Source organism: Diabrotica virgifera, chromosome 7 (assembly GCF_917563875.1).
Source record: "Diabrotica virgifera virgifera chromosome 7, PGI_DIABVI_V3a".
In the NCBI taxonomy this organism is placed as follows: Eukaryota; Metazoa; Arthropoda; class Insecta; order Coleoptera; family Chrysomelidae; genus Diabrotica; species Diabrotica virgifera.
In genome coordinates this window covers 234,693,180-234,706,714 of record NC_065449.1, presented here as the reverse complement: position 1 = coordinate 234,706,714, position 13,535 = coordinate 234,693,180, and the positions used below count along the sequence as shown (strand labels likewise).

The following is a 13,535-nucleotide window of genomic DNA, read 5'->3' as shown; positions in this document are numbered from 1 at the left end:
ATCGTATATAATTTAAGATGCAACCATCAAATATCAAATTTAAATAATTTTATACGAGGTATGTTAAAAAATATGAATTTCACTCAAGAGTAAAGTACCGTTATATTTCAGAATATCGAAAATTGTTATTAAGAAAAGTTGTTTGGAATTAAAAAATTGTTTTAGAATTCAATGACATCCTTCTAATTAAAATATTGTTAATAATAAAGGCACTTAACTCTTAAGAAAAATTCATATTTTTGAAGTTATACTTCTTTACCGGCGATAGAGGGTGATTTTTTTATATGTTAAAACCTATCAGCCCAGCGCATGCGCATTATAACTTTGTTCTGATTGGATGTTCAAATGACATGTCAAAAATTATCCGATATGGCAGCTGTGGTTTGGAGGTAAAGGTAAAGGTAAACAAATGTACAATATATTAGTTTTATTGTTATGAGGACAGAAACAAAAAAGTTTATAATATTGTAGTGACTTTTAAATAGTTTTTAAAAGCAACAGGTACGTAATAATTGTTAATGTATCATGGGTATAAACCTACCTATTTGATCTGCCAAAATACATAGTATGTAATACTTTTATTTATATAATTTGATTACCATCAAAATGTCTATCAATATTCATCTAATATATTTTTTTTTACTGTATGTTTTGTTGTATTTTTTCAATTCTAAATCATTTCAATTCAAAATTAAAATAATTTGATCAATTTTCAAAATATCAAAATATCACAAGTTTAATCCGTTTAGTTAGTCGATCTTCGTAAATAATGACACATAGTGTCCGTGGCTAAGCGGAGAAGGCGAATGAATTCCAATACCAACCGCTCTTATCAGCGCTGGTTCGAGTCCCAATAGAAACTTTCTTTTTTGTTTTTTTTAATACATTTTATGATTGTAAGTATATTTATTATATAATTGTATTTTCAGAAAATACGTATTTAGTTAAAAAAAATTTCGACAATTAATGTTCAGACATCATTTGTGGCTTGTTTAATGTGTTTGTGTGTGTTTTATTCTTTTATTATTTTAATTTTTGGCACTATTCTAATAAAAATGTTTGAGAAGTAGTAAGTATAAATTAGTTTAATATTTAAACAAAATATAAATAAAAAGTATATTAATTTCGTTTAAATCATATAATAGAAGTATAACTTCTTACGTGAGTACAAAGTACACACACATCCTTTTTTTTACATACCTCGTATAAAATTAAAAAAGTTTGAAGTCTGATGGTTGTATCTTAGATTTTAAACCAGGGAGAGCACTTTATGAAAAATAACTTTTTTTCATAAAAGTGATAATAAAATAGTTATCATAATTGTAATAAAATGATGATGAGTAGAGAGCGGAATATATGCAACATAACATTACCAAAATATGCGCATATATATGCATTACTTTTACTACAAATATGCAGGTATTTTTTCTAAATTTGTCTAAATATGCAAATGCATATTAAAAATACTCAAAAATAAAACAATATATTAAGTCGTAAGGTCTTCAGAAAAGTTGCCTTCAAAAATACGTACAACTTTCCTCAAACAATCGAAGCCCTCATTTTTTTCTAAAACATTTTTTAATTTATTTCTTATTGCAATCCCTGTATTTCCGGGAATTTTTTGACAATGAGCAGAAAAAGTGTTAACAATATTAACCGAATCACCTAATTGTAAATTCCTTTGTTCTAATGACTTTATTAGATCTGGTAAAACACTAAAATTACCTTTTATGAACATAAGTTCTTTAGCAATTTGTACGTTACTTAAAGAACAAAGTACGTTACTTAAGCTGAAGAACAAAAGCGGAATTGTCTACAATTTGATGGATTTTTGTATTTTGATGCTTCTCTCTATGTCCGTCTTTATAGAAGTAAAAGCGAATTTGTCGAATAAAAACACTCTTTCCAGAAAAATTTCTTTTGTGGGACATGATGCTTTTGTTTGTCAGTTCCACATTTAAAAAATGAAATGTGAAAATGAATGTAACTTACGATTTTGGAACAGGCCTTGCAAAATACTTTGTCTCCACTTAGCTTTAACTCGGGAAAACACTTTATCCAAGCACTTTTTTGAATGGTAGACATATTTAAATTTAATATATACCAATCATTTCAAAAACACTAAATACGATACAACGTTTACTTTAAACAAATGTTGGCCGGAAACTGACAAAATGATTATTCGACCCTTAAAAGCAGGTAGGTACCTACGACTTGCTACGCTAAGAAAATAATATTTTTCTGGGAAAACCCATAACTGTTAAATTCAGGTAGTAATGGGAAAGTCCAGATGAGCGATAGATAGATAAATAACGAGCTCGTTCATATCGAAGTTATAAAATTCCAACTAAGAGAGGAAAATTTTAAACTTTTATATAATTTTTTTAAAATATGCAAAATAAATCGTGTTTAGCTTAAATATGCAATGTTGTGTTTGTTGTCTGAAAATATGCAATATATGCATCTATATGCACTTTGCATATATTCCGCTCTCTAATGATGAGTATCCGTAATTTGAGAAAAAATTTTAAAAAATTTTTCGATTAGAATGATTGTATATTTGTGTAGTAATTGTATATTTAAACTGGTATATTTTAACTGGAATATAAAGGTACTTTACTCTTAAACGAAATTCATATTTTTGACATAACTCATATAAAATTGATAAAATTTGATATCTGATGGTTGAGTTTTAGATTTTTGACTATTCAGAGCTTCTGTATAAGAATTTTCAAATTGCAATGCCATATTCGGATTCAGCATAATTAAAACAAAATAAGAACATATTTGATCAAAGTTAAATGATGAATTTAACGATATTTTTAAAATAATTTATACAAAACAATTGTTACTGTTTAAACAATTAATAAACAATTAGCGGCCAAATCTGCGAGTAGAACTTTTTACTTTAACATGTATATAAGCTAACAAAAAAAGTTTTAGAAAAATATAAGCTTGTTTGAATTTTTCCGAAACAATGCATGTTTTCGTTCTAATTGTACTCCCCTATTTATCCAGTATTAAATTCTTTGTCTTTGATACGTTTAATTGAAGACCACATATTTGACTTTCGTTTTTACCAGAATATAATATGGAACGATAAATATAAAAATTATTGATTCGACTGTATTAAATTATTCATTTGAATCTGGATCTTAAATTTTTTTTTACTTTTGTGGTCTTTATTTTTAAATTTTTTTAATACAATTTTTATTTATATTTAAACGATGATCATTTTCATTAATAAATGTAAATATGTTATATTACTGTGTTTATCTTCCCAGCTTAGACTCCTTGAGAAAGAATAGTTTGACGAGGAAATAAAATGAATTGATTGCTCTTGTGTTGATTATTTCATTTTTACTTTTTCTACTTCTTGATTATGTACAATGACTTGTTTTTTTTTAGTTCAGTTTCAGTCTAAGTTGGGATTGCAATGTCCAGCTTGCATACCAGCGTTTGACGGACTTTCTGGGTTGTCTTCTATAAGTCTGGTTGTCTTATATAGTATCTGTTTTCTCTTTCATTACAATCTTTTCAAGTGCTGCTTTCAGTTTGTTAATTCTATTTTCTCTCTATACATTGCCTAGTTTTTATTATTTGCGTGATCTCCTCCTGAAGTAAAATGTCCTGTATCCAGTTTAAGTTCTGGTTCTTCTTCTCATATCAGTGTACTATCTTAGATATAAGATTGGTATTTTGATTTTTCCTTTGCCCAATTTTTATGCGTTTTATCTTTGTAATATATATCTTCATATCGCTTTCTTCCATTGTATTTCTTCCAGCAGATTTTCTTTTCCTTTACTCCACCATTTTTTCCTCTTAAAGTGTTTGTTCAATTTTCTCATTCCACATAATTCTTTCGCCTTATTTATTATTGTTTTTTTGAATATGTTCCATTTTACTTTGTGGTTTCTGTGGGTTTCTTTACTCTCTTATCTTTGGAACTCTCCATTAGTATTTATCTTTATTTTTCTCTTTTTTATTTTTCTGTGCTCAGTTCTATTTCCTTTTCTTTCAAGTATTGCATTAAATTATGCTAAAGCTAATCTATACAGTGACTGTATTTCTCTTCTCTTCTTGTTTTAATTTTTAGTATTACCTTTTTTAATTCTTTCGTAATGTAGTACACAATATAATAATATAATAGAATATAATCTATTAAACTTTTATTACTTCTTTATTTTACTATAGACGTGTACTTCTCTTCAATTGGTTGGTTCTAATAGGTGTCCTAATCTTTAGATTAGGATTTAAGGATTGGGACACTCGCCAACTCGCAACTTTTAATGACAAACATTTTCAAATTAACATATACACCGGCCAATTCGTAACATTTCTACTACCTGAACCAGCCAACTCAAAACCGTGGATTTAATCTACAGGTGAATTCGAAACCGTGGATTTAATCTAATACCTCAGGCAGTTAGGTTAAAACGTAAGAAATAAATATGAACAGTTATGGTGGCTCCTAACTTCTGAGCCACCTCAGATAATTAAGGGGTAGTTACCCCTACCATTCATAAGGGTTGATGAAGTAACAATACTCACTGTGAATACATTTATTTGTACGTTGGAGTAATAACGGTAAGGAGCTGGTGGTATAATATTAATAGCTGTGATGTTGCCCGCTGGGATCTCAAATACCAATTGCCTAATATTTTCTCCGTGAAAGTATAACTAAAAGTGGATTGCCGTGTTTATTGTTTTTATATAAACAAAAAGTAAGAGTGATACTAAAACTGCTGAATCGACTAGATTATAAATAACGTATACTAATTTTTATTTCAAACTGACCTTGTATCAAAACCGCATGCATTGATGTGGTAATGTAGGTCAATCGTATTTATTATAAACAAACGTATTTGTTTTACCAAAGACATTTAATTATTAAAGAATTTGTCTTAATAAGATGATTACTGAGATGCAGTGTATCCCAATACACAGTAACGGATTAAACCAACACGGAGCCTATCGCAAATGTATACCTTTAATTAATGTTTACTGATAATCAAAGCTCCAATTCTCTTTTACTTCAACTCATTTTAAAGCTATTTCAATAACTAATCGGATCTTTTTTCAGTTTTTTGGTAAAATGCCGTAACTTATAGACGAAAACTATTAAAATCGGGTATTTTCCATTTATATTGTCAATAAATAAATAAACTGAGAAAAAATTGGTCAGATTTACATAAATTTTGTTATTCTATCCATATAGAAATTAAAACAATTGTTACATATTTATAGTAGTTACACTGAGTATCATAAAAATCGTGTAGTGTTAATCATTTCTTTGAGGTATTTCACGTAATATCGAGAAAGAAGTTTTATTTTTACATAAGTTATTAACGTTTAACTGACTAAATTTATAGTTTTGTAAGCAAATTAAGTATAGCAAGATTTATAAAACCTTGTTTAAATTGTTTTACGTGCACTATAATGCGGTTATCTTAAATTTTGTTCATTTTTGCAAAATTTAAAATGTGCATTTTTGACATCAAATTGTTGATAATCAACATAAGTGTTTGTTATTACTCCAAATGTTAAAAAAACTTGCCGTCGGTATCACACGTTACCTTGCAACCAGATGCAGAACAGTACCATAAATGTTTTCCACTTTTTAGCACTTTCTTTAAGTAAAATTTAAAATTATTTACCACCAATAACTTACACCCACGTTCACTCATTACGAAATCTGTTACAAAAATATCAGCCATTTTCAGAAAATTTATTTGGATTTTCTCTATTAACTTCCAAGAGACAATACATAAATCATGAATACCTTTTACACCACCTTCAAAGAGGGTAATTTATACAGGAACATACCTGGAATATCGGTATTAGATTTTCAACATTACTTAAAAAACGAAAGTTTCAAATTCACCATTAGTTAGTGGGTTATTGAAAAATTAGCTGCGCGCCAGAGTTGCCAGTTGGCATGTAATTAGGATGGGGGATTAAAATAGTTACGAATTCACCGGAACCCAAGGATAGGTTTTAAGAATAACAAGGTAATTTATGACATACTTTCGTAACTGTAACAAAAAAAAAATAAAAGGTTTATTGGCAGATAAAAGAAACAAAGCAAGTATTTATACTATTTTTATTCTAACCAACCCCGTTTAAATGCCTGTTGAAACATAAAAATAATTTTATCTTTTGCAGTTGGGCTGACATTTTCAATTTTCAATGAATACATTTGGTCGTTTCCACCTACGTCAGTGTTTGGATGTATAATACCCAAAACCATAAAAATAACTTGATAGACCACACTTTCAGACACTCTTTTAATACTTTCCAAAAACTGATCATAGCTGTATTTACTATGTACTATTCCAGATTTCTTTAAAGTGCTACTAAATATTTCGTAGTAATATTTAAGAAGATATTCGAAGTGACTCCGAAGGTACTCTATTTGAACGCTAGTAATGAGGAAAAAGATGAGATCCGTAGCACAGCTGACCGATCTATACATTTGAAAATCAACAAACACAGTTTGTACTGGATTTCCGTCTTCAAACGTTTGCATTACATTATTGGTCCACATGTCGTAATGCACCAAAGTCTCAAAATCATCTCTCACCATCTTCCCAAAGAAATTATCAGTATTTTTTGCAAGGCTTGCTTTCAACTGTACAATGAAGCTTTTAAACTGTCTTAATTGACTCCTACACTCTTCATCAGTTTTTAATATGTCTTCGACTAGAGTCAACAAGTTTACAGGCTGCTCAAAAAATTCAGCTCTTTTCTTCAAATCAGGGTCGTTTGGTTTTAGACCTTGAGCATTGGATCTAATTTTAGCCTCATATGTTTCTGGCTCAAGAAGCCTCATCGCTAACAGCTCAGCATGTAACATCGCCATGTTGTTGAGGACTAACTTCGCTCCATTTAAATCAAATCCTTTCATCCGGTCCAAATTTTTAAATCCTACAAAAAAAAAATAAATATTACTTATTTTGTTAGAAAGCTATTTTTTTAATTATTATGTTTTGTAATCTGAAAACGATTTCCGAAGAGAAAATCGAAACGTCAAAATAAACTTATTTTAAAGTAAAGTTGTGGCATATTCCCAATATAAATATTACCTAAATTGTATTATTAATAATGGCAATAAGTAACTGTAACGAAACAGATAATTCGTACCCATACCTATAGTATACAAGGTACTATTTATTTATTATGTAAATAAAAAAGACAGCGCCATAGAAAAAAACGCACCGAAATTAGGTTAGTCGAAGGGATAACTATGACCAGAGGATTTAGAAAAAAAAATCGATTTTTAAAACAGCGCCTAGAATCTTGCAACTTTTGCCTTCTGTTCAGGTTGACGTCATGAAAAAAGCCTACAATAGAAAAATGTCAAAATAAGTGGCGAACATGTCAAAATAAGTGATTTCTTCTTCTTCTTCTTCCTCTTCTTCTTCTTCTTCTTCTTCTTCTTCTTCTTTTTCTTTTATATAGGCAGTTGTTTTTCTTCAACGGTGCCTTTCATTCTGCCCCTAATTTGTCATTTCATCTTTTCCTTGGGGGTCATATACTTCTCCTGCCTAACAGTGCCTGGTTATTCTTACTATCCTTGATTCAGACATCCTGCTTATGTGCTCACTCCACTCTTCTTTTCTGTTCTTTACCCAGGTATTTATATTTTTTACCCCACATATGCGTCTGATTTCCTTACTTCTTACCCTATCCTGTAGTCCTTTTCCAGCAATCCTTCTTAACATCTTTATTTCGTTGGTCTCCAGATGTCTTGCTTCGGCGGCCGTGTAAGTCAGAACTGGCCTAATAACTGACTTCGGCCCTTTGTTTCCAATCTTAGGTGTTTGTTTTTCCAAATTGTGACGTTTAGGCATCCGGCCGTTTTACTGGCTTTAATTATTTGGTCTTTTACCTCTTCTTCGATATTGTTTTCGGCTGATAGATTAATCCCCAGGTATTTGAAAGTCATTACTTGTTGTATAATTTGATTGTCTAACTCCAATTTGCATCTTACTGGTTCTTTGGCAATTACTAGTCTTTTTGTGTTTTGGACTGATATTTTCATATTCACTTCTTTTGCGTTAAGTTGAATTCGTGCAGTAATCTTTGTAGGTCGTCTTCGCACTCTGCTACTAACACGGTGTCATCAGCGTAACAGTATTTTTATCACTCTATCCACCATTTTGTACCCTCTTTTTTCTTCACTTGTTTTATTATTACATCCAACATTATGTTAAATCTTAGGCTTAGTGAATCTCCTTGCCTGATTCCTGTCTTTGTTTCTATGGGTTCTGTTAATGTTAATAAGTGATTTAAGGGCCAGATTTTGTTACACGGGGGGTTTTTGGGGTCGCTGAAAACGAATACTCCATCAAAACCATCAACCGGAGCATCTGGTGCCCAGGTTCACTGCTGAGGCACGTCATCTGGAGTTTTCGGCACTAAATTGATAAAAACAGATTATTCGGGGAGTTTTTACATAACATGCTGTAGCAGTTACTTTGGGCTCGGGGTGGCCTGGGAGTCAGTTCTGATGGTTTATTCATATTCAGCATCCCCAAAAACTGTCTAGTAATGTATTTGAATGCACACAGTGCCGAAAACCTTCGAAACTCTAGATGACGTGCCTTAGCAGTGAACGTGGGTACCAGATGCCTTGGGTGGCGTATTCCTATTCAGTAGCCCGAAAAACCCTCGGTAGTCTGTTTGTATCAATTTAGTGTCAAAATTCCTCGAAAATCTAAACCTCTTGGTTGCCCAGGCTACCAAGTGACGTCAGTAACGTCGAGGAAACGTCAGTTTTTGGTTGAATATATACACGTGTTTCAACATTACGTCATATAAACGTCTTTTGTAGGTGATTTTAAATACGTAAGATTAATGACGTTAAAATACGTTTAAAAACACGTTTTCATTTTAGACAGCCCAAGCCTGACGTCACAAAAATGGGAGGAGCTTAACGAGTTAATGCTTATAATGTTCAGGGTTACCAGGTCTACTGATTTTTCAGTAGACCTACTGATTTTAACTCCAATTACTGATCTACTGAAGAACTACTGAAATCTATCAACATAAAATATATAGGGTGTCCCAAAAGTAGTGGAACGGTCGAATATTTCACGAACTAAACATCGGATCGAAAAACTGAAAAATACGTGTTCAATCATTTTCAAAAATCTATCCAATGACACCAAACACCAACCCCCACTACACCCCTGGAGGTGGGGTGGGGGGTAACTTTAAAATCTCAAATGGAAACCCCTAGTTTTTCTTGCAGATTTGGATTCGTTACGTAAAAGTAAGTAACTTTTATTCATGACATTTTTTCGAACTGTGGATAGATGGCGCTACACTTGGAAAAAACGATTTATCCTGATACCATAGGTAAATTATAGAAACGGTCTAATATCTCGAGAAATACACTTCCAAATGAGAAACCAAAAAACAGGTTTTTAATATTTTTCGAAAACCTATCGACAAACATCAAACATGACCCTCTAACCCACCCCCTGGAGATAGGGTAGGGGGTAAATTTAAAATCTTAAATCCCACTTTTTATTGCAGATTCGAATTCGTCATAAAAAATTAAACAACATTTATTCGAAACATTTTTAAAAATTGCTGATAGATGGCGCTAATAAATCGTATTTTTCCAATTAAAGCGCCATCTATCAACAATTCTAAAAAATGTTTTGAATAAATGTTGCTTAATTTTTCATGACGAATCCGAATCTGTAATAAAAAGTGGGAATTGCTATTTAAGATTTTAAAGTTACCCCCCACCCCACCTCCAGAGGGTGGGTTGGAGGGTCATGTTTAGTGTTATTCGATAGGTTTTCGAAAAGTATTAAAAGCCTTTTTTTTGGTTTCTCATTTGGAAGTGTATTTCTCGAGATATTAGAACGTTTCTATAATTTACCTATGGTATCAGGATAAATCGTTTTTCCCAATTATAGCGCCATCTATCCACAGTTCGAAAAAATGCCTTGAATGAAAGTTGCTTACTTTTAAGTAACGAATCCAAATCTGCAAGAAAAACTAGGGGTTTCCATTTGAGATTTTAAAGTTACCCCCACCCCACCTTTAGAGGGTATAGTGGGGGTTGGTGTTTGGTGTCATTGGATAGATTTTTGAAAATGATTGAATACGTATTTTTCAATTTTTCGATCCGATGTTTAGTTCGCGAAATATGCGACCGTTCCTCTACTTTTGGGACACTCTGTATATTGGCCGTTAAAGGTACTAGTACACTTTAGAACACCAAAAATAATTATTTTTTTAAGAATTTTTTTCTCAGAACCCTTATTAAAAATGAACATAAAACTTTTTACTTATTAATATCTAACTCTTAGAGGGTACAAAAAATATATCCTTTTTCATTGATGCACGTACACTAATATTGTAGAGGGCGCAAATAGAGGCCTCGAAAAATGATGACGGACAGTTTTTTTTTTTTTTTTTTTTTTTTTTTTATTGGCATACACATTAGTGATTCAGCCAGTCACAACATACATATTATAACCCTAACTAACCTAAATAATCCTAACTACCCTAAGCGAATATTCGAAATAAAAATCAATAATTATGTCAAAAGGAACATTAACTGGGACACACACTTCTCGTCCAGGGACCCATCAGGACATTTTCATACAACAACACAAGACTAGGCCACGGATAAGTAAGGTAAATTTACAAAAGGTTAGACATAGGTTTCAAACACTAACTAAACCCTAAGTTACTATTATAATACAATTTTACAATTTGTGAGAAAGTCAATAAGTAACCTAAATATTTCTTCCAATCCCAAAGTTATCAAATACTGTATATTAAGAGGAGATTGCAATCCCAACGTTAAAAAACTATTATATAATTTCTTTGATTCTTGTATGTTTTTACTGCATCCAAAAAATAAATGGTCTAGGTCACCTTTCATGCCACAATGTTCACAATTTTCGGATTCAATTACTTTTAACTTATATAAATGTGAAGGATAACATGCATGACCAAATTTCATTCTGGTTATCGTCGTAATGTATTTCCTTGGCACATCAAGTTCTTTGTGCCAATATTCTTTGGGGAGTACTGGTTGACTACTGTTGTATCTATTGGGGTTTGTAAAACAGTATTCCTTCCATGCATAGTTCCATCTGTTAAGGACTTTATTTTTAGACATCCTAAGAACTTCTGGAGCGCATATATCATAATTAGCTTCAGTTCCTACGAAAATGCTCTCCTTTGCCAAAAAATCAACAGCCTCATTATCTTTAATCCCAATGTGTGCTTTCACCCAAATGAATTTTATGTATCTTCCAACTCTTCTTAAACTGAAAATGTTTTTTCTGATTAATGTTATGAAAGTGTTACTTTGTGTTTTTGGTATATCAATTTTTTTTATCGCTTGTAATACCGATAGCGAATCTGAAAAAATTAAAACAGTTTGAAAACTGGATTCGGTAAACAGAATTAAAGCTTCATAAATCGCAACAGCCTCAGCGCAAAAGATTGAAAAAAATTCCGGCAGTTGGAACTGTTTTTTGATACCTTCTTTGGGTGCATAGTAAGCTCCTCCAGTACCTTCCTCATTTTTAGATGCGTCAGTAAAAACCACTAAGGCTTCAGCATTGTCAGAAAGTAAGCTATTGATCTTAATACAATTGACTAAAGGGTGATTACTGTAGCAAGGTTCTACTACTTTAACCTCCATAAAAAAGGAATCAAAATCTTCGAGAACCGTAATGTTATCCAAATACTGTATATGATTGTTAATGAAGTCATTGTTTTGGAATGCCTCACATAACGGCGGTAAATTCTTTTTTTTCCAAAATCTGTTAGTTAGGGTAAATTCATTTAATTTTCGAATATCAGAGAACAGGGCATGATTCTGATTCTTGCTTTTTATTAAGAATTTGTCACTCAAATAATTTCTTCTATACTGTGGTGGTAATTCAATGGCTTCCGCAAACAACGCTTCAACCGGAGTGGATCTCATGGCTCCTAGACATACTCGAAGGCAGCAATTGATGGTTACGTTTATTTTCTTTAACAAATTGTTGCTGGCAGATCCATATAATATGCTGGCATAGTCTATGATCGATCTTATATAAGATCTAAAGAACAATAAACTTGTCTTTACGTCTGCTCCCCACCATACTTTCACTGTAGATTTTAAAAAATTTAGACCCTTTTGACATCTTTCCAGCATGTAGTCAATATGAAGTTTCCACGTCAATTTTCTGTCCAGTATCACCCCCAGATATTTTACACTTTGTTTGTATGGAAATGTATACGTATATACCGATATACTCTCTAATCTTGGTAGATTATGCCTTGTAAAGATTGAGATGACAGATTTGTTCGCTGACAGCTCAAATCCGTTATATGAAAACCATTCTCTTAATCGAGAGGAAATATTTTCTAATGCGTTGTTTATTTGCTCATACTTCTTGACTTCCCAATAGAAGCAGAAATCATCAGCATATTGAATCACTTTAAAAGGCATCTTTTCGGTTGATATGTTGTGTATATCAGCAGTGTACATATTGAATAAAATGGGGCTGAGAACTGACCCTTGAGGTACACCTTTTCCGTTTTTCCTAGGTCCTATGATGGAATTATTCTGATTCCGTATATATATGTCTCTGCACGAGTAGAAGTTGATTATGGTGTTGACAAGTACAGCCGGTATTTTGAAAATATTTAGCATTTTATTTTTCAATATGTCTAAACATACTGCGTCGTAGGCTCCTTCTGCATCCAAAAAGAGTGCTGGCATATAGTTATTTCTAGAAAAGTTAGATTGAATATCAACTACGAGGGTGGTTAAGGCATCTAGAGTCCCACAACCTTTCTTGTACGCAAACTGATTTATAGGTAATTTGTATTGTTTTTGTAGCCACCACTCCAGTCGATGTTTTATCATTCTTTCAAGGCTCTTAAGAACACAAGATAACAAGGAAATCGGCCTATAAGATTCTGGGAGATTAGCATCTTTACCTGTTTTTAGTATGGGTACGACTACTATCTTCTGAAAAGCATTTACTTGGGCACCTAAGAGTATATCGTTAAAAATGTTTAACAATGACAGTTTTGCGATTATTGGCAGATGATAAAGCATAGAATACGTAATACCGTCATAACCAGGAGCGGTGTTTGTCCTATTGCTTAAGACGAACTTTAACTCATCTAATGAAAAAGGTCTAGTAAGAAAGTGGTCTTCAAAAATCCCATTGTTCTCTGTATTTTCTGATTCTTTCACATAAGGAGGGGCCACTTTATCGTAAAATCCATCTATCAAATTTTCATTAAAAGGCGGAGTGCTCTTGATGTTATTTCTTTGCATTTTCCTAGCTTGCTTCCAAAGTGTAGCAGATGATGTATTTTTATTCAAAGATGAGCACCATTTTATCCAACTTTCTTTCGCTTTTTGTTTTAAAAGTTTTTTAGATCGAGCCATAATTTCTTGATATTTTACATAATTCGTAGCAGTTGATTCAAGCTTATATTTTTTCAATGCTTCTTTTCTCTCAGATACAATTTTATCACATTGTTGATCCCAC

General features: G+C 31.9%; 2 protein-coding genes across 2 annotated transcripts in view; both read right to left on the bottom strand.

Annotated features, from left to right (window-relative positions):
- The window catches only part of LOC114325692 (uncharacterized), a 357,661-nt gene that overhangs the window by 71,062 nt on the left and 273,064 nt on the right, over positions 1-13,535 (bottom strand). The window lies entirely within an intron of this gene.
- The window catches only part of LOC126887686 (uncharacterized), a 32,051-nt gene continuing 24,605 nt past the window's right edge, over positions 6,090-13,535 (bottom strand). The window contains exon 2 of the mRNA XM_050655334.1: positions 6,090-6,927. Coding sequence (XP_050511291.1) covers positions 6,104-6,927 — 824 coding nt within the window. The 3' untranslated portion in view covers positions 6,090-6,103. The remainder of the gene's footprint in view (positions 6,928-13,535) is intronic.